The 22,342-nt window shown below is 38.5% G+C and overlaps 1 protein-coding gene across 1 annotated transcript in view; it reads left to right on the top strand.

Moving 5' to 3' along the window:
- Positions 1-22,342, top strand: part of ABCD3 (ATP binding cassette subfamily D member 3) — a gene marked incomplete at its 5' end in the record, with an annotated part of 98,168 nt that overhangs the window by 56,093 nt on the left and 19,733 nt on the right. Inside the window, 11 exons of the mRNA XM_081085697.1 lie at positions 905-1,002; positions 1,354-1,477; positions 3,615-3,671; positions 9,097-9,239; positions 12,849-12,918; positions 15,298-15,367; positions 15,448-15,545; positions 15,938-16,029; positions 18,465-18,556; positions 18,648-18,720; positions 18,845-18,908. Coding sequence (XP_080941823.1) covers positions 905-1,002; positions 1,354-1,477; positions 3,615-3,671; positions 9,097-9,239; positions 12,849-12,918; positions 15,298-15,367; positions 15,448-15,545; positions 15,938-16,029; positions 18,465-18,556; positions 18,648-18,720; positions 18,845-18,908 — 981 coding nt within the window. The remainder of the gene's footprint in view (positions 1-904; positions 1,003-1,353; positions 1,478-3,614; positions 3,672-9,096; positions 9,240-12,848; positions 12,919-15,297; positions 15,368-15,447; positions 15,546-15,937; positions 16,030-18,464; positions 18,557-18,647; positions 18,721-18,844; positions 18,909-22,342) is intronic.

Raw genomic sequence — 22,342 nt, 5'->3', positions numbered from 1 at the left:
GTATAAGACATACAACTTTAAAATATATATATTTTTATTGATTTCAGAGAGGAGGGGAAAGGTGATGAGAGAGAATCATTATTGGATGCCTCCTACATGCCCCACACTGGGGATCAAGCCTGCAACTTGGGCATGTACCCTGATCGGGAATCAAACCATGATCTTCTGGTTCATAGGTTGATGCTCAACCACAGATCCACACCAGTCAGGCTATACTACTTTTTAAAACAAATACAGATGCAATATGTATAGAATTCCATTGTCTGGGGTTGTAACACTGGTAGTAGGAAGCAGAAAGTATACACAAATGTCAGTACTTCTTAAAAGCAAGTTCTTTACATTAGATAGGAAGGTGACACATTTGGCTTTTTTTTCTACCAAAATAAAAGGTAGAAGAGACTTCTCAGAATTAATGATATTAACAAACTCTAAAATTAAGTTCCAAGTAAGGTTTAACATATCAGGATAATAGAGCCTTTGGCTTAGCACAGTGATGGCGAACCTTTTGAGCTCGGCTTGTCAGCATTTTGAAAAACCCTAACTTAACTCTGGTGCTGTGTCACATATAGAAATGTTTTTATATTTGTAACCATAGTAAAACAAAGACTTATATTTTTGATATTTATTTTATATATTTAAATGCCATTTAACAAAGAAAAATCAACCAAAAAAATGAGTTCACATGTCACCTCTGACACGTGTGTCATAGGTTTGCCATCACTGGTTAGCATGTTCTTTTTGTATATTTGTAAATTTTAAGTAAAACAGAACTGAATTATATAAATTTGGACTATTAATTATAAAAATCATAGGATTTGGGGACATAGCCAATGACAGAGAAATACATTATGATTTAGTACGTTGAAATTAAGCAAAATCAGTAATATGTGTTTGTTTGTTTTAGATCTCTCTGGTTAATAACTTCTTGAAGTTTGGGTTAAATGAGCTCAAACTGTGCTTCCGAGTAAGGCTAACTAAATACCTCTATGAGGAGTATCTCCAGTAAGTAATAACCTATTTTTATATTAAAATACTTAAATTGAACGGTAATACTTATGATGTTGAGATGTAGATTTTCTTTTTTGTTGGCTATGTTTTCAAGAAAATTGCTTTTAGACCCAGAAACATAAGGAAAGACCCAGTATTTAGAATCTATAATTCTGGCTCTTCCATTAATTGGCAAGTCATCCTTCTCTAGACTTGTTTCCTCATTTTTAAAGTAAATTAGGACAATCTCTGGGGCCTCTTCCAACTCCAAAGTTTTCTGTTTCTATTAATGTGAACTAAGTAGTATAATGTGAGTTTTTAAAAAATACCATTTGTTTTAAAGTCATTTTTTTATTGCTATTTTAGAGCTTTCACATATTATAAAATGGGGAATCTGGACAACAGAATAGCTAACCCAGACCAGCTGCTTACACAAGATGTAGAAAAATTTTGTAACAGTGTAGTTGATCTGTATTCAAATCTTAGTAAGGTAAGTTTCTTAATTTTTTATTATTACTTGTTAATATTTTGAATTTTGAATCTCAGCAAATTTATGTAGAATTGTTTTGATTCATATAAGAGCATCATGTAAATATTTAATACTTTTATGAGAAAATTTGAGTTATAATAGTTTTAACTATAATTATTTATTTTTTTATATTATTTTTATAATGTGCTTTAGCTAAGAACTGAGAATTTAGTGTCTTATAAAGATTTCATAAGAATATTAAGTCTGATTTCAGTTAAACAACAAAAATTTACATTTTTATCTTTTGATCTCTCTATTTTCTGCAATTGTTAAGAGATCTGCGGTCAATTTATGCTTCTAGTTCTACATCCATTACCATTAGGCTAGCACTTCTTTCTGCCCATTCTCTCCTTCAGTATCTCTAATTCTATTAGATCATTTAAATAATAGTCAAAAAGCTTTCATAAGATATTAATTTACACATGCACTTGGACATGTAGTGAGTACCTGTGAGACTATCTACACAGCATTTCCTCCCCTCTTCATTTTAGATGATGCGCCATTTCTCACTTCGATGCACATGACAGTTCTTGGTCTGCGGTGGGAACTTGTCTCAGACTGGACCGTTTATAGTATCTTTGCCTCTGGCCACAATTGATCCAGATATCCATATACAAGGGGCTTGGTCACAGTGTAAGAACAGGAATGCTCTGCTTCAACCATGTGGATGGAGGGAGGATAGGCAATTCTTAGAAAAGTGATATGTATCCACAAGAGCTTCACTCCTCATGATATGCCCACTGCTAAGATACCTTTTCACTTCATGCCAAACCTTGTCTTTATTCTGCTCTCCAGAAGAAGCCTTTGCTAACTGGTTCCAAACTTTAGGAACTCTGACAAAACTATATTGTTCAGTAATTCAGCTTTCTTTTCACCCATTACCACATTTATTTATTTATTGTTTAAATTTATCTTTATTGTTGGAAGTATTGCAGATGTCCCCTCTTTCTCCACCTGCCCACCACCTCCGTCCCACCCCACTTCCCCAGGCCTACCACATTATGGTCTGGGTCCATGGGTTATCCATAAATGCATATAAGTTCTTTGTTTAATCTCTTCCTGTCCCCCCTTTTCTCTGAGATTTATCAGTCCATTACCATATTTTAAAGTTTGTTCTGTTTATATGTGAGTGTGTGGGGGTAACATATAAAGTTTTTCATGTAGTTCTGTAGACTTCTAGTCTTTACATCTTGGCACTTGAGCAAGTCTACAGCTCAGGTGTTGTCACATCTGCAGTAGAATAAAATACCAAATTAATTGCTATGCATTATAATATACTTACTTTTAATATTATCTTATTGTTTGAACTCTGACTTAAATTATGAGTAATTTTTATCAACTTTTAAATGTACTTGAATTTCACAGGTGTCATAATTTATAAGGCAAAAAGAAAGTAGTACAAGCCAATTAATAAACCAAGTCCCTGATCCTTGTAATGTATATATCAGTCAAAAAGGGGTGGCTGTAGACTTAAGTGAATGAACTCAATTTGGATTTCTTGAGAAACACTTCAAAAAACACTTTTAGCATGTCAGTTGAGCTGTCTCTGTGTGAGGTTCTTAATGTTTGTTTTAGTCCTAGAAATTTGAATTTTATATCCAAAGATTATATTCATAAATAGGCTTACTATGTTATTTCAACATATAGATGTTCTGACAAAATAATAGAATCAAACAGTAATAAGAGCAGGAAGAGCCTCTCATTTTTATAGGTGAAGATATATAGAAACCAGAAAAGCTGGTAGCACATTTGGAGTTACAACTTGGGTCATTTTATGTCTTTGCACTACCTTGAGAAATTGCTTAGTTACTAATGGTCAGTTATCACAGTAGAGCTACCTTAGGTGATGAAAAGTGATAAAATTTTTCCACTAGTCAGTAGACATTGATCAGGCTTCTCCATTTTCTATTTTTTTACAATAACTGCCTTTTATGTAATCATTGATCAACATGTTACAGTACATTATACACAATGGGAACTCTACATGTTAACAATTACATGTTATATATTAAATAGCATTTTGTATTTAATGTATTAGCTATCAATCTAGGTAATCTAATTCTTTTTACTGATATACCTTCTGATACTTATTTTACAGCCATTTTTAGACATAGTTTTGTATATCTTCAAGTTAACGAGTGCAATAGGAGCTCAGGTGAGTTTACTTTTATTCTGCTTTTTAAATTACTGTAATGCTGTATTGTGAATAGCTGGGTGGTTTGTAAGAATATATTTTATATCTCAAGAACATGTTTTTATAAGATTTACCTAATAAAGTCTAGTTATAAAATAATGCTATACTAGAGCTTTAAAATTTTTTCTAATATGCCTTTTTAATTTTCCTTAAATCAGATACTTGAAAAACTTGTGTGGTATTGATAACCATAAGTGCAGTGTTTAACATTGAACATAACATGTACTTATTGTTGCAAAGTAATGTCTAAAAAGAGATTTGGAAACAATAATTTAAATATGAAATTTTAGTGTTAAAATATCAGGAATACTTTTAGAATGGCTATACCAGTTTCAAGAATATTTTATGATAATATATTTGGTTGTTCTATGAGCCTAATTACCCTGTCTCTGATATTTGTGTCGGTAAGAATGACCTTTAATTTTTCCTGAGTATTCTTATTAAAGTTTAACTTTAGTCACTTAATATGTAATGTTATTATTATCTATATATATAAAAGTCTACGCAACCGGCCGACCTGCTGGTAGCTATGACACGCACTGACCACCAGCGGGCAGACGCTCAATGCATAGGCATGGAAACTGGAACAGACTGATGAATCTCAGAGGGAAGAGATTAACCAAAGATCTTATATGCATACTAGAGTACTGGTGCATTGGTGGGGTCCCTCAGCCTGGCCTGCGGGATTGGGCCAAAATCAGCTCTACAGCATCCCCTGAGGGGTCCTAGATTGCGAAATGGCGCAGGCCAGGCCAAGGGACCCCACCAGTGCACGATTGGGGCCAGGGCGGGACGTGGGAGGTTGGCCAGCTGGGGAGGGCCCGTGGGAGGGCTCCAGGGTGTGTCCGGCTTGTCTCATTTAGTCCCGATTGGTTGTACCCCAGCAGCAAGCTAACCTACCGTTCGGAGCATCTGCCCACTGGTGGTAAGTGCACGACATAGCGACTGGTTGACCAGTTGACTATCTGCCCGCTGGTGGTCAATGCACATCATAGCGAGCAGTTGAACAGCCTTAGCATATCATTAGCATATTATGCTTTGATTGGTTGAACGGACAACTTAGCATATTAGGTTTTTATTATAAAGGATATCTATATCTATATCTTATATAATAATAGACAAACATGGTAATTAACCGTAGCTCCGACATGCTTCCCATTGGCTAATCAGGGTGATATGCAAATTAACTGTCAACCAAGATGGCGGCCGGCAGCCAGGCAGCTGAAGCGAACAGGAGGCTTGCTTGCTCCAGTGATGGAGGAAGCCAAGGTTCCCCGCCTGCCACTGCCGGCCTCTGAGCTTGCACTCTAAGAAACAATGTTGCAATTATAGAAGTTAAACAAAACCCAGAAACCTGCTTTCGGCCAGCCGGGCTTCAGCCAGCAGGATCGCAGCAGTGTTTCAATTATAGAACCCAAACAAACCCAGATCCCTGCTTTCAGCAGCCAAGGTCTCAGAGCTGCAGCTGGGCCTCAGAGCTAAAGCCGGCTCTCAGCTCCAGTGACAGTCATAGAAGGTAAATAAATCCCAGAAAAAAAAAAGAAAAAAAAAAGGAGAAGTTGGGAGCTTCAGTTGCCCACCAGCCTGAAAATGGCCCTCAGCCCCTCACCCAGACTGGCCAGGCACCCCAGTGGGAACCCCTACCCTGAAGGGGGTGTGACCATTTGCAAACAGCCATCATCCCCTCATCCAGGCTGGCCAGGCACCCCAGTGGGGACCCCCACCCTCAAGCAACAAGATGGCGGCTAATTTGCATACTGAAGGTGGGCGGCGGCGGGCAAGGCTGTCCATGGTCCAGGACCAGATCTGTGACCCTGTCGGGCAGGGGGCAGTGCTTGAGGCTGTCTGCTGTGCCGGGACCCGGATCTGTGACCCTGCCAGGCGGGGGGCAGCACTTGAGGCTGTCCACGGGACCAAGACACGGATCTGTGACCCTGGCAGGCGGGGGGCAGTGCTTGAGGCTCTCCGTGGGACCAGGACACGGATCTGTGACCCTGGCGGGCGGGGGGCAGTGCTTGAGGCTGTCCGCGGTCTGGGACCCGGATCCATGACCTGGCGGGCAGGGTCAGCGCTTGAGGCTGTCCACGGGACCAAGACACGGATCTGTGATCCTGGTGGGCGGGGGGCAGTGCTTGAGGCTGTCCGCAGTCCCGGGACCCGGATCTGTGATCCTGCCGGGCGGGGGGCAGTGCTTGAGGCTGTCGCGGTCCCGGACCCGGATCCATGACCCTTCCCGGCGGGACTGCAGCTCACACAGGGGTGGATCAGCCGGGGTTGGGCAGGGCAGGACGCTTGGCTTCCACCCAGCCCCAGTCACTCTGGGCAGGTGAGCAGCGCAGAGAGCCTCTGGACAGGGGAGGCAGGCCGGCGGAGGGCGGCCTGTACTCCCCACATGGTGGTGGTGACAGCTGTGAGCATGCCAAGCAGAGCCTGCAGGCTGAGTTGAAGTAGCACCTGCAGGCCATCAGCGCCCAGGAGTGGCTGCGCAAGATCCGCCTCCTGGCCCAGAAGGTGCAGGATCGCAGGGACAGCCACCGTGGCAGGCCAGACTGACGTCCTCCTGGCCGCACCACGGGGGTTTGCGGATCTGCAAAGCCAGAGGCCTCCGGTGTGCATATCCCCCCCCCCCACCCCCCGCCGCGTGCGAACATCCCCCAGCACACTGTCACCCTCCCGCGCCTGCAACAGTTGCAAACCAAGGCGTGCACAAGTTCCCCCGCCTCTCCACCGCACTTCCATCAACCCGGCATGCCTAACACCCCCACAGGATGTGCACACATCCCCTCTGATGTGCTCACGTCCTTTGGAGAGTGTCTGGGTGTTCTGGGTGCTGAGGGTGTGCGCCTGTGAGATGACAGTGGGAGGGCGGAGTGGTGATGCCCTGTTCCCACGGAGGCCAGAGCAGCTACGATATCACCTCTGGGGGGTTAATGCAGGTGCTGAGGTGGGAGCAAATGCAGACAGACACACCTGGTGGGCGCGGGCGGCCCTCGCTGAGGTGCCTTCGGTCAGTGTTCAAGGTCAAGAACCCAGAGGCGGAGAGGAATTTCGTCCTCTCAGTGAAACAGTGGTATAGTTGGGGCGACTGTAGAGGAGGAATGTGCACTTTGGGTGCCAGCACCCATGAGCGAAGGCTGCCCTGACTGAGCCTCGCTTGCTTGGGGCCTAGCACACTCCTGCCAGGCAGCGGGTGACAGGACGTGCTTTTCCAAATTAATGAGAGAAAATGTTGATTCTCCTGCTGCCCACGAAGGTGGAAAGTGAAGTGGGGAGACATGTGGGGAGTGAGTGAGGTTCCCTGTCTGGGGGTTCCAAATCTGCTGTTGGTTTCTTTCACCGCTGACTAGAGATATACAGGGTGTCCCCCCAAAATGTATACACACTTTGAATACCTACTAATTCCAATGGTTTTAAGCATAAGAAAGAAACAACAATGGAGCTGTTATCTGTTAAAAGTGTGGGCACAAACAGGTAGTTGGACATTCCCTGAGGGGTCTCAGATTGGAGAGGGTGAAGGCCAGACTGTGGGGCCCTTCCCCCCAACCCCCACCCCAGTGCACGAATTTCGTGCACTGAGCTACTAGTATGTGTCTATATATGTATATATATGTACGTGTGTGTGTGTGTATATATGTGTGTGTGTGTGTGTGTGTGTGTGTATATATATATATATATATATATATATATATATATATATGCCTAAGCAACCAAACGACCAGTCAACTGGTCACTATGACGTGCAGTGACCACCAGGGGGCAGATGCTCAATGCAGGAGCTACCCCCTGGTGGTCAGTGTGCTCCCACAGCCAACCTCTTGCAGCCAGCCAACCTCCCATGGTCCTTCCCCCAGCCAGCTGGCCCCGATCGGCCCCGATTGCCGGCCAGGCTGAGGGACCCCACCCATGCACAAATTTGTCCACTAGGCCTGTAGTAACCATATAATAATAGTTGGTTTGTGTGTGTGTGTGTGTGTGTGTGTGTGTGTAAATTGATTAGTAAGTAATTTTGATTAGTTGTTTAGTAATTGATTAGGTGATTAGTAATTTATATAGTGGTTTTTGTTCCTTTCCAAATATATATATTGTAGTTGATTAGTAAATAGTTTATATAGTGGTTTTTGTTCCTTTCCAAAAAGCTGGGAACAGCAGTTTTCTATTTGAGTTTTATTGTCTACCTTTCGTTTTGCTCTTTCTGGATCCAGACTTAATCATTCTTATAGCATGTTTTCATTATAAGAAGTGAATAGGCCTAATCCCTCTTGTCTCTATGCTGTAGTATTTTTTTATGGTTATTACATTTTATCTGATTCTGCATTTTTTGAAGGTAGAAACTATGTTTTAGTTATACTTTTGCCCATACTTCTTGCAATGCATTGAATCAATCTTATTTAATTTAAAAAATCTTGAATACACACTGTAGTTTACACATATTGTGCTGGGTGGTAGGAATGAAAAGATGAGTAAGACAGAAACTACTGAGGAGGGATTATGATCTGGGAAAAGAGGTATTTGTGCAATTATAATGCAGAGTGATAAGTCCAATAATAGAAGTTTGAATAAAATATTTACTCTTGGGAGAATTGGAGGTGATATTTGAGCTGTTTTGAGGAGGATGATTAGACATCCCTGAATGTCAGGCTTGCCAGACAGAAGAACAACCTCATTGAATGGCATGTTCAGGAACAATTATTTTAGTATGGCAGAACATAGCATATGTATGGGAATGAGGGAAGTGTCATGATGAGCTTGGGAAGGTCAGCTTGAAGACTCTGCCTTAGAGAATGGTCAGTGGGCGATGAGGTCGTTTACCAAGTTAGAAAGTGTAGAGCTGGAAGCAAGATGTATGAGAATGGAAAGGCAGATGGAGCTTGTTTTGGGGAGCTAGGCTTGAGGCTCTACAGAACAGCGTGGTGAAGATGAATAGTACTTACTTGGAAATAATTTCTTGGGTTTTTAGGAATGATGGGACTAGAGATATAAATTTGGGAGAATCAAGCTAAGAAAGAAACCTCAGATAATATTAACATTCAAAGAGAAGGTAAAAAGGAGATCTGAATTATTGTGGAATCTTGAGTAAATATCAAGAAGAGTTCCATTGGGAGAGTTAGATACCATAAAGAGTGATGATGACTGACGGCAATTAGGAGTTCTTAGGTGAGCATATCTGGGAGAGCTGGGGATGAGCTGCAGAGGTGGGAGGAGGAATAGATGAATAGTAAAAGCTTAGAGGTCCAGTGTGTGTTTTTTCAGAAAAGAAGGAAAAAAATTAGTCAAAAGATCAACTTCTCTCAAAGTCACAACTTAATTATAGAAATTGTATATGTTGTGTTCAGTAAATTTATTAAATATACTTGAACTTTGTGTCTTTCTCTTGCAATAATAATAGGGCCCAGCGAGCATGATGGCCTATTTGCTTGTTTCTGGGCTGTTCCTAACTCGACTTAGAAGACCCATTGGTAAGATGACAATAACTGAGCAAAAGTATGAAGGAGAGTATAGATATGTTAATTCCCGGCTCATCACAAACAGGTAAGGAGAAATGTATTAAATGTATTTAGCTGTACTAAAAATTTATTTTTATGGATATTGATATCATGTAAGTCAGTGGTTCTCAACCTTCCTAATGCCGTGACCCTTTAATACAGTTCCTCATTTTGTGGAACCATAAAATTATTTTAGTTGCTGCTTCATAACTATAATTTTGCTACCATTATGAATTGTAATGTAAATATCTGATATGCAGGATGTATTTTCATTGTTACAAATTGGACATAATTAAAGCATAGTGATTAATCACAAAAACAATATGTAATTATGTATGTTTTCCGATGGTCTTAGGCGACCCCTGTGAAAGGGTCGTTCAACCCCCAAAGGGGTCGCAACCCACAGGTTGAGAACCGCTGATGTAAGTTGACTTCAAAAATCTAGTAGCACTGTTATTGAAATTAGGTGTGTGTGTATGTGTATTTACCTCTTTTGAAAATATACATTTTGAAGGATATCAATTTTATAACCTTTTTTCTGGTTAACTATGTAGTATTTCTGATTCACCTCTTCATGTTATTGATTAATTTTGTTAATTTCACTTTAAACATAGTAAAAATACAATTCAAATTTACATATAATACTCAAAAGAAAATTTTGTCTCAATTTATTTCAAAATGTTTTTAAGACTGTGTTTGTAATACTCAGTAATTCAGGCTTACTGCATGTGCCTCTACCTATTTTCCACAAAAATCCAAAATAGGAAGAAAAAGTATTGAGCTTTGGAGCCAGTCTGACTAGTTTCAAAATCTACCTCTTCTACTCATCCATTATATATTCAAAAACTTTTGGCAGGTCTTGTATAGCTTCACCTTTTTTGTTTATAATAGGTAGATAACAGGCCTATTTTGAGGATTAAATATGAAATATATATAGCTTACAGGAAAGTTTTTGTTGTTTTTTTCCCCCCAAAAATACATTTTTATTGATTTCAGGGAGGAAGGGAGAGGGAGTGATAGAAACATTATTGATGAAAGAGAATCACTGATAGGCTGCCTCCTGCACGCCCCCACTGGGGATCGAACCCACACCCAGGCATGTGTCCGTGACCAGAACCAAACCTGGGACTCTTCAGTCCGCAGGCTGACACTCTATCTACTGAGCCAAACCAGCCAGGGCTATAGGACAAGTTTTTTAAAATTTTATTTTTTAATATTTATTATTGAGAGCATTATAGATATTTACTCCCCCCCCCCTCATTTCCCTGTTTAACCAGACCCCAATCCTCTCCCAGTCTATACCACTCTATTGTCTGTGTCCATGGGTAATGCATGTATGCATATACGTTCTTTGGTTAATCTCTTCCCACCTTCCCTAACCCCTTCCCTCTGAGATTCCTCAGTCTGTTTACAGGACAGTTTTTGATATGTAGCGGTGCTCAGTAAATTTTCTCATATATTGACCTGTCAACTGTATGTTAGTTTTAGGGTACTAATATTTATTATTACCCTATAGGCATTTACAAAATTACTCTTTTAATAGTTCCCTCTTCCTTTATTTCTTTAGATTGCTAAAATGGTACTGGCTTTAAATAAGGTTTTATGCTCCAGGGAGGCAGAGAATAGACGGTTGCATAGAGAGGTGATTTGCCAAGTGACTGAAAGATGGTATCAGCTAGGATTCTTTCTATTGTAAGAAACAGAAAACCCTGACTCAGAGGGCTCCAACCTAAGTACACTACTTCACATAAGAACTCGGAGAGCAGTTCCTGACTCTTCTTTGATGTTCTCTTTGCTCTGCCTCCTTTTATGTTGCCCCTTTCTTCAGCCTGGTTCTTCTTGTGATAACAAGATGTCAAAAGCAGTTCCAAATCTCATTAACCTTCTTCCCTTGCCAAAAGTCCGGAAACAAACATGGAGCCATTTCTTCTGCTGTATGAGAGCAAGGAAACTTACCCAGAAACCGTACTGCAGACCTTCTTTCACATCTCATTGGCCAGAATTGTGATTTGCTCAGGCATGCCTCAAGCATTTACATTTACAGCAAAGTGATTGGCTTAGACAGGGGTGGGCAACTTTTTGACTGGAGGGCCACAATGGGTTCTTAAACTGGACCGGAGGGCCGGAACAAAAGCATGGATGGAGTGTTTGTGTGAACTAATATAAATTCAAAGTAAACATCATTACATAAAAGGGTACGGTCTTTTTTTTTTTTTTTAGTTTTATTCATTTCAAATGGGCCGGATCCGGCCCACGGGCTGTAGTTTGCCCATGGCTGGCTTAGAACATAAAAACTCAACCCCCGTAGATGGTGTTGAGGCCATTACTAAACCTTTTGGATACCCAGAAAAGGATAGGTAACTTTAAGAAAATTGGGGTTCTCTTAGGAAAAAGGATGAGGACGAGAATAGGTGTTGGAAAGGCAGCCATCAGTACTCTAGGATGTCTTGTCCTTTCAGATTTTAGAGAGGGTCTAAGCTGACTCAGTTCAGGGGAAGTAGAATTCTTACCGCATCTTCTTCCATCAGCTTAAATGTGAAGAGGAGATCGAAGGAAGTAAGAAAACTAATTGTAGGTGCAGAATTCTGTTTCTGATGCTTTGTGGGGCTCTCATTGTATCAAGGGAACCATGAAACAGGTCAGACATGATGAATCTTTATGGCAAGTTAATTTTGCTTGAAAGAGTTGAAATAGAAGCTACCTTATTTTTATGATGGAGAAAATACAGGCATATTTTGGAGTAGAATATGTAATTCACATAAATTATTAAAGAAGAAAAGAAACTTGAAATACTTATTAGGTGTTTATTGAAGGCTGTTTTAACTGTGCCTCAGGACTCCTACGTAAATCTTCCCTTTCCTTTGCTGTAAGAGGTGCTTTGCTGGGAAAGTTTATATCATACTGAATAAAATGTTAAGACTGAAACAAGGGTCAGATATGGTCATTAATCTCAACTACTTGACTTGCTAGCTGTATGACTTTAGCAAATTTACTTAATTACACTGAACCTTTCTCCATCTGTAAACACACCCTTTTATTTCTAGTCAGGACACTTGTGGCCCTTGTGGGCCCATTCAAACCAGCTCAAGAAAACGGAAGTTGTTGGGAGGATATGGTGGGTTTCCAAGAATAAGAACAATTATCCAGCTAGGCCCCCTGGGAGCTGTCACTGTGAGGTGGTGAAGTGTGAGTTTGCTTTTCTGTCTTTCAAAGGCTGTGTGTCATGGCATCACTACCTAACTTTCTCGAGCCGTTGTTTTCCCCTCTCCTTCCTATCTTGGTCTGTACTCAGTTTGTAGTTTATGATGGCTGTCCCTGCCCTGCCTTCTGTATATCATGGTAGCTTCCTTCTCATTTCTTATTTCTTTATTCTGATTTCTGAGGGTCAGCACACTTTTTCCAGCCAGTTATATAGGACACATACAACATATGGTTGCAGTCCAGTCTAGGATCTAGTCGGGTATGTATTCCTATGCACTGATCAGCTGAGCGAGGAGCTGGGTCTCAAGTGCAGACCACTGCTTGAGATGTACTTGGTAAGCTCTTAGTCACAAAATACCCATTTAAATAAAAATACTCAGTAATAAAATACTGTTTTGCAATTTTTCAGGCTTGGTTAACATCAAAATTAATTGCTAAATTATTTTTTTAATAGTGAAGAAATTGCCTTTTATGATGGGAATAAAAGAGAAAAGCAGACAATCCATGCAGTCTTCCAAAAACTGGTAAGAAAACATGCTTGAGGCTCATGTATTTATGGAAAGATTTTTTTCTTTTGCTTATGTGAAATACAAATATATTGTTTTCATTAAACAATATGAGAATAAAAACTATCATATCAATATATTAAGTTGCCTAATTATAAAATGGTAGATTTATTAAAATAACTGTTAGCATATTTTTACAGAGGTTGCATAGGAGTCTGATTTAGTGATAAATTTAGTGATTTCTACAGAAAATTTGTTTCAATAGCATTCATGAAAATACTATGAAGATTATTATTTAGAGCAGGGGCCAGCAAACTTTTTCTGTAAAGAACAACATAATACATATATAGTTTAGGTTTTTCAGGCCTTATGGTCTCTATTAAAGATATTCAACTCTGCAACGCAAATGTAGCCATCTATTATCTATAATAATAAAAGCAGAATATACTAATTAGACCGGTCAACTTTCTGGATGAAGCCGGGGCTGAGAGGGAAGCCTGGTGTCTGCAGCCGGGGAAGGAAGGCCAACTCTTGCAGGAATTTCGTGCATCGGGCCTCTAGTATTCTATATATAAATGAATGAGTGTGGCTGTGTTCTAATAAAGGCTGGATTTGGACTGTGGGCCATAGTTTGTTGACCTGTGATTTAGAATATAAACATTGTTTCTTGTGGAAACTATATTTCAGTTTTTATTTACTTGCCACTTGGAAAATTTGAATTCAAATAATTTCATTTATTATTCATTCAAAAGATATTGAATGCCATCTAGTTGCCAGAGCCTGTTCTAGGTGCTAGTGTGTTAACAGTGGTGAATGTGATGGCAAAATCCTGCCTTTATGGAGCTTACATTTTAGTGGAAGCTGGTGAAATTTAATATATATTTGAAGTGATTTAAGAAGATTAAAATGGTTGCCATTTAAAATTATTTTACAAATTGGATTTTTGCCTTATGTATATTTAACATAACTGAACTTTGATAGTGCTCACTAAATTGCATTTAAGGCAATTTTCCAGGAGTTGTTCACCAGCCCAGTCTTCACATGGCTTGTTTATACTTATCCTTTGTATTTCAGCCCAAAAGTTTACATCTTATTGATGCCTTGCCTTCTCTGATTAGTCTGTCTGAAATGGCCTCCACCAGTTACTTTCCATTTTAATGATCTGTGCCCTTAAAAGCATATATTGCAATTTATAATTATCTGGTTAATTTGTTTATTAGTTTGTCTCTTTCATTAGAATGTAAACTCCATGAGCTCAGGAACTTTGTTCTATTCATTGTTGTATCTTCCGTATTTAGCACGCATGTAGCACACAGCATTCATTGAATAAATGTTCCAGCCATTATTTTTTTGCAGAAGGTAGTAAGAGCAAGCTACCCAGTACTTAGGAACGCCACATTTTAGTGGAGGAGTCAATAAACATGTAATCAAATGGGTATTTTCTATGATTTCAGATGGTAATGAGCTCTGTGACCAAAGATATAATAAGATAAAGTGGTAGAATATGATCGAGGCTATTTATTAGGTATTTTAGCTAGGAAGGCAAGATCTTTCTTGAGGAGGTGACATTTCATCAGAAACCCACTTGAAGTGGGTGGGGGGTGTTAGTCACAAAATATCAGTATCTAGGAAGACTGTATTCCTGGCAGTGAGCACGGCAAGAAGAAAGCCTTAGGCAGGAGCATGTTTTCGAAAGCTGCATTTCTGGAACTCAATCCAAGGAGCAAAGTAGAAGCAGATGAGGTTTAAGATAGAGCCCAGTGACAGATCATGCAGGACCTTGGATAATCCGATAGGTGAAAAATGTGAAAACACTAAAGATGCAGAATAAAAAACATTTTTAGAGTTGTAATTTTGAGATAATGCATGTTCAGATTAAAACTACACACTCAGACTTTGTGGCCTTAATTACATGAGCACTTGGTTCAGAATGAGTAGTAATATCATTCATCATAGACCAGATGTCTCAAACTAAAGTAAAGCATAGGGTGCCAATCTGGACTGCTAGTGTTCAACCTAAATGCTGTCATCCTTCTGTTCTTTTTGTTTTGATTATTAACAGCCAATAATCAAAACAAAGCAAAGCATATATGTATCTGATAGTATTGTGAATAAATACCATTGTACTATTACATGTAAAGGATCCCACATTTACATTCTTTATGTAATTTTCATTCTGTTTGTATAAAAATGGTTTCATGAAGTATTTGTTTGGCACCTGCTCTGAGATCATCATTGTGCTCAATGAAATGTCATATACAGTATAATCAGAAATCATTTGCAGTCAGTAAATATTTGTTGAATAAATATATTTTACAGTTTCTTTTATCCTTATGGTAGATTTGTGTGTTTTTAAACATAGAAAATCATTATTTTTTTGCTTTTGCTTTCTGCCAGGTGGAACACCTGCATAATTTCATTTTGTTTCGGTTTTCTATGGGCTTCATCGATAGCATAATTGCCAAATGTAAGTATGCTAGAAAAGAGATAGTGGAATGGGATTTGTGGAGTAAGAGGAGTATTTTAATCTTAATTGCTTTGTTTCAGATCTTGCCACTGTAGTTGGTTACCTAGTTGTCAGCCGCCCTTTCCTAGATTTGTCTCATCCTCGACATCTCAAGAGTACACATTCAGAACTTCTGGAGGTAAAGTAGTAATAATAATAATAATGGTACATTGAAAATTTAAATATAAAAATAAAGAAAACCTAGTTTTTGCCCTAGCCGGTTTGGCACAGTAGATAGAGCATCAGCCCTTGGACGGAAGGGTCCCAGGTTTGATTCCAGTCAAGGGCATATACCTTGGTTGCAGGCTTGATCCCTGGTCCCTGTCGGGGCATGTGCAGGAGGCAGCCAATCGATGTGTTTCTCTTGGATTGATGTTTTTCTCTCCCTGTCTCTCCCCTGCTCTTCCACTCTCTCTAAAAATTAATGGAAAAAATATCCTTGGGTAAGGTTTAAAAAAAAAAAAAGAAAAAGAAAACCTAGTTTTTAATCTTAGAAACATAAGTGAAAACTAATATTTATTTCTATTTAAGGATTACTACCAAAGTGGAAGGATGCTTTTGCGGATGTCTCAAGCTCTGGGTCGAATAGTTTTGGCTGGCCGTGAAATGACTAGATTGGCTGGGTAAGTAAGATTAGTATTGAGCAGTTGCAGAGAATTTTTAAAAATATGTTATCCTTAATGATTGTGCTCTGTTGAGGTTAAGATCAGTGATAACTGAAGCTGCTACTCCTGGAAGCTGGTTTTGATAAAGAATTAAGGAAGATTTTTCTCTGATAGTGAAGTCTTTATGTTTCCTTTAGATAGTTGTTCTGAGCCTTAAACTAGGTTAGGATTTCTTAAACTGCTTCATGGACACTGGTATTCAATAATCTGGGAAATGTTCAATCATAGCAGTCTTATTAATTCACAGAAAATTAAGTTAATGAATAGAATCTTCTCAGTTGAACTTTCTGTTCCCATAATACTTTGTTTTTCTTAAATCTTTGATACTGGCAACCTAGCAAAAGATGAACAAAGATGACGTTGATATTAATGGGATAAAATGAAAAGTTATCTTGTGGTATCTGTAGGTACAGTTGTAAATATGGTCATATTGTCTAAGAATATTGTTTTTAGACCATAAAATGGAATTAAATATTTCAGTATTTCAAGCTCTTAATATAAAAGGTTGGTATAAAAAACACACAGTATAATGTAAAAAAGGACCATAAATTTTAGATCATCTGGAAAAATTGGATGGCCTAAGGTGTTTGCCAGGCTGGAGGCTCATTTGCATATTTCCTCGTTATTGCTCCCCCTCCTCCTATGGCAGTTAAAGTCTTCAGGGCAAGATAGAAGAAGTTGTAAACTATGTGCGGAGCCTCTTTCACTTGCGAACGCTGACATTCTTCCTACTTAACTTTCTGGTGCAGTTTGTGGCATATGGATGCTTCTGTTTCTTTAGGAGATTTCTGCTTGTTATTCACAGGAAAATCCTGTTTTGTGTCTCTGATGTAGAATGCTTTCTCTTTGACGATGATGTCATTTTTATATGCCTCAACCTTTTGTCATTAGTTTCGATTTCTCTCTATTGCCACAGTGATTTCTATCTAATATTAAGAACATTTTATCTTTTCCCCTCTTTATTTTTAAAAAATACCTTTTAATTATTTTTTAATATATATCTTTTTTATTGATTTCAGAGAGGAAGGGAGAGGGAGATAGAAATATCAGTGATGAGAGAGAATCACTGATTGGTTGCCTCCTGCATGCCCCCTACTGAGGATTGAGCCTGCAATCTGGGCATGTGCAGGAATTGAACTGATGACCTCTTGATTCCTGAGTCATCGCTCAACCACTGAGCGACACCAACTGGGCTCTTTTCCCCTCTTTAGAATAAGAGAGGAATCTTCCAAATCTTCTGTTTGCAGGGTGGTAGCAGCCATTTGGCATATCCTATATAATAAAAGCCTAATATGCTAAGTGTCCGGTCAGCCATTCAACCAATCAAAGCATGATATGCTAATGATATGCTAAGGCTGCTCAACCACTCGCTATGACATGCACTGACCACCAGGGGGCAGACAATTGACCAGTTGTTGTGATGTGCACTGACCACTAGGGGGCAGATGCTCTGACTGGTAGGTTAGCTTGCTGCTGGGGTCTGGATGATCGGGATGGGCTGGACATGTCCTGGAGCCCTCCCGCGGTCCCTCCCCAGCTGGCCAACCTCCCACATCCCTCCCCAGCCCTGAACATGCACCAGTGGTCCCGCGGCCTGGCCTGCACTCTCTTGCAATCCTGGCTGAGGGAACCCCCAACCCCCACCCCAAGTGCATGAATTTTGTGCACTGGGCCTCTAGTGTATAGTAAACACCTTCATCAGATAGAAGGCCATCTTTATACCAGGCTTTATAGCACACTCTAGCGGGAACTCCGGGCCTATGGAATGCCCAAGTACTAGTCCTACTAGTATCTACTAGAAACTTCCTTAAACTTCTAGCAGCAAGCAACTTTCTTGACTTACTAGTACCTATTAAAGAAGTATCTGTTGAGGTAGGAATCCTATGAAACCTCTCCCTTTATCCCCACGTTTCTGCTTTCATGCTGAAATGTAATAGTAAAACATGCATACTATCACTAATACTTTATGTTAATGAGACTTCTTTTAGGTTATTTTATTTACACTAGATAATAATTTTAACCTTCAGTTAAGTTTGTGTAAAATAAAAGATGTGGGCGACTCAGTTGGTTGGAGCATTGTCCCATACACCAAAAGGTTGCAGGTTTGATTCCCAGACAGGGTACATGCCTATGTTGCTGGTTTGATCCCAGGTCTGTGCGTGCATGGGAGGCAACCAATCGATGTTTCCCTCCCTCCCTCCCTCCCTCCCTCCCTCCCTTTCTCTTTCTCTAAAACAATAAAAAAGTAAAAACAAATCCTCGGGTGAGAATTAAAAAAAAAAAAGTAAAACAAGATATGAACTTACACAATGTTATATGTCAATTTTATCTCAAAAAATAAATAATATATGATAGCCTCTGGAGATTTGATCATAGCTTGTTTTTAATTTCAGTTTTACTGCTCGGATTTCAGAATTAATGCAAGTATTAAAGGATTTAAAAAATGGAAAATACGAACGCACAATGATCTCTCAACAAGAAAGGGGTAAATATGAATGTTCTAGGTCTTAAAATTTACGTTTTTGCTTTAATACACAGTGTGGTTATGATACTTTAATACTTATTTTCTATTTAAGGTATTGAAGGAGCACAAAGCATTCCCTTGATACCTGGAGCTGGAGAAGTCATCAATGCTGATAACATTATAAAGTACGTACGGAAAGTCTTTTTAGGACCATAAATATTTGTTAAACTACACAGTACCCTTTTCTTTCAGCTACACTTGCTTAGTGTTTAATGAAAAATTATCCTTTTTTATTAATTTCTTCTGTAGATTTGATCATGTTCCTTTAGCAACGCCAAATGGAGATATCTTGATCCGAGATCTTAATTTTGAAGTAAGTTTTAAAATGATTGTATAAAAACTTAACTTATCTTTAAAATGTGAAATGCATAGGGTTGAATATTTAAAAAAATTTTAAGGCTTGACTTAATCTCTGAATCCACAAAATTGCTTTAAAAAGTAAGTGCTTGAAATACTTAGAAATCTATTTTTCTTAATTGATAAGACTTTAGAGCTTCAGATATTACTATAAAAAGTCTTTTGCAAATAAAGTCCTTGGTTAGTGCAACTGAGGAACTGAATTTTAAATTGTATTTAATTTTAATAAATTTGATCTTTAGACAGCATAGCTCTAGAATTCCTCTCTATATGCCAATATATGTGGCCTTTTATCATTTGTGTTATGTGTAGGGGTTCTTTTCAACTGCTTTCTGATAGTTTACAAAATAAGGTATGTAATTATTAGATTTGTTTTTATTTTTTACTTTTGAAGATATTTTTATTGGTTTCAGTGAGGAAGGGAGAGGGAGAGAGAGATAGAAATATTAATAATGAGAAAGAACCATTGATTGGCTGCCTCTTTCACACCCCACACTGGGGATTGAGCCCACAAGCCAGGCATGTGCCCTGACTGGGAATCAGCCGTGACCTCCTGGTTCATAGGTTGACGCTCAACCACTGGATTTGTTTTTAAATTGTTATAATCTTACATGTATTCAGTTTTCCTATACTTAGTAATGTATCTTTATTAATTACATCTCCAGTTTCTTTTTTAAATGAAAAATGTTAGTTATGCTAAGTAGTTTGAATTTATTTAAATAACAATGAGTATTGTATACTATATTTTTTTAAAGCCAGGAAACACAAGTGGAAGTAGAGAAAATGTAAATATAGTTGGTAAATATTGAATGCCTACAAGTATTACAAAAGTGTTTTCTCATTTAGCTGTAGGTACTTCAGTCAGTTTGGTGTGTATCTATCAGGCTTGATTTCAGGTATAAAACAGATCAGAACCCCATCTTCGTTAGATTTCAGTAGCCCCATTATTGCCACAACCCAAGGATCAAAAGGGTCATCAGCTTTCTTCATTAAAGAATCCTCTTGGCCCTTTCTTCCACTTTCCCTCACTCTGTCTTTATGCAGAAATAATTAATCCAACAATACAGATGCACACATGGCTTAAGCATGTTGGGTGGGATTTGGGACTCTGTATACACAGATACATAGAGTAGGTAAGAGTATGATTATGGTCTGTAATATTACTCACTTTTATCATAAGGTACTATACGAAAGCTCTCATTTGCCTTTTAGTCCAAAAGCCCTTCCCATTAAGGCCCTTATGTTTGGATTTAATATACTTCCAGACAGTTCTTATAACTTCATTTTTATAGTCTCAGAAAGGCCGTTGCTTTCTTGCTCTTATATTGGTTTCATCTGTAAAATCCTATTTGAGTACCCAGTTATGCCCCTACTTGTTCAAGTTTTTTTCTTTGTGACTATATTTTATACCCCCTGTTATCTATCCTGTGATTCTTTTGTTTTCTCCTCCACTGTTTCTTTGATGTCTGTCTTTTTGAGCTATTGTAATGAATTCCTCTTTCCTCTTCTGTCTCTGACTTAAGGAATTTTAAGTTAGACTTTGCTTTTCTCATTTATTTTTGTCTTTCCATTTTATTCTTTTTGTTTGTCTATTTGTTTTTGTTTTTTTTATTGTTGACTCTATTGCAGATGTCTCTCATTTCCCCCCTCTTCCACCCTGCCTCCCACCAGGCCTTTACCATTTTATTGTCCATGTCCATGGTTATGTATATTTACAAATATATTCTTTGGTTGATCTCTTCCCATCCTCCCCTTCCTTCTCCCCTCTGAGATCTGTCAGTCTGTTCTATGCATCCTTTTCGTTGTTATTCTTAACATAGCCTTCCTTTATTCAACAAACATCCTTCAGTTCTTTTTTTACCTCCAGTTACTTTCTACCCATCTATTTTACTTGAAATAAAGATTCCTTTTCTCCTGGTTATAGGTATAATAAAATGGACTTGGCCCCTATTCTACTTTATCCTGGCTTATTGGCATGTGCTATTTATATAACTTCCTTTCAACATTTCTCTTTACAAACATTACTCTTCCTCACAAACCTTACAACTTTCAGAACCCACTTTTTTTTTCCCTTCAAAACGACACGAAAACCATAATTTCTTTCCAATTAGAATTCTTAACCCTTAGAAACCTTAATTTTTAGGTGACATGTAAGTAATTGACATTCCTTAGATTAGCAGTATATTCATTTTTTTTAGAGATATTTTAAGTAAAATACAAGACTTATTCATAAAAAAATAAAACAGACTTGACCACCAAAAGTAAATGTTTTATACTTTATAATTAGTTTGTCTAAGCTTATGTTATTTGACATAAGAGATTGTATAGCTTATTCCTATAAAAACTCCTCAGCACAGGCATATTTACCTATCTAGATATAGATTGAAGAGACCCTAAGATAGCTTGTAAATTATAGTATGGATGTTAAAATAGTACTTTGTAACTTACTCAAATTTTTACTTTTTAGTAAGGCACATTTATAATGTATAAGAAGCCTATAAATCCTCATAAGCAGAATACTTTTACATAATTTCTCTTTTACTAAAATCATTTATGGGTAGATTTTTTTCATGATTTATTAGGGTAAATTAATAGAAAGGATTTATAAAGAAGTTTTATTTTTCAGGGAATATTTATTAAAATATTCAAAGCATTTGTTGCTCCATTAAGTCAATCCAGTAGCCTCAATAGTAAGTATTACTACAAATTCAATTTTCAGTAAAAGTTATTGTTGGCTTTTAGTCTTTTTCTGTTGTTGTTGATAATCCTCACTAGAGGATTCTCCTTCCCCCCATTGATTTTTAGAGAGAGTGGAAGAGAGAGAGGGAGAGAAACATTGATGTGAGAGGGACACATTGTTTGGTTGCCTCCTGCATTCACCCTGATGGGGGCTGGGGATAGAACCAGCAACCCAGGTATGTGCCCTTGCCCGGGAATTGAGCCCAAGACCCTTAGATGGGTGGGCTGACCCTCTATCTAGCCACACCAACCAGGGCAGCTTTTAGTCTTAATTCAACCTAGGGAAAAAAAAATACATTTTTATAAATCTTTAATATGGAAAAATTACACTGGCTTACCATGATTGATTTTATAATGGGAAGTTTTATCCCAACATTACCAAAAGCCATGGAATAAAGAAAAGTTAATGCTGAGTCTAAGACAGTTGAGCATAGGAGTAACTGAAGAATGTCCATAAGTCTAGCTATTATTTACATAATTACAAACTTGGTCTTATAGTTTCCTGGCATATTGAAACAAATAGTCTGGAGAAGTATTAGATACCAGTGAAGACTATAATGAGCAGTGAGGAGCAGAAAAAAGATATGACATTACTCAAAGCATAGTAGTAGGGAACCACGTAAGTAACAGCTCTCTGAACTGCAGGAGCTC

Source organism: Myotis nattereri, assembly GCF_964212035.1.
Source record: "Myotis nattereri genome assembly, chromosome: 3".
NCBI lineage: Eukaryota > Metazoa > Chordata > Mammalia > Chiroptera > Vespertilionidae > Myotis > Myotis nattereri.
Note: the sequence above shows the minus strand (reverse complement) of the source record. Positions and strands in the feature narration are given on the sequence as shown.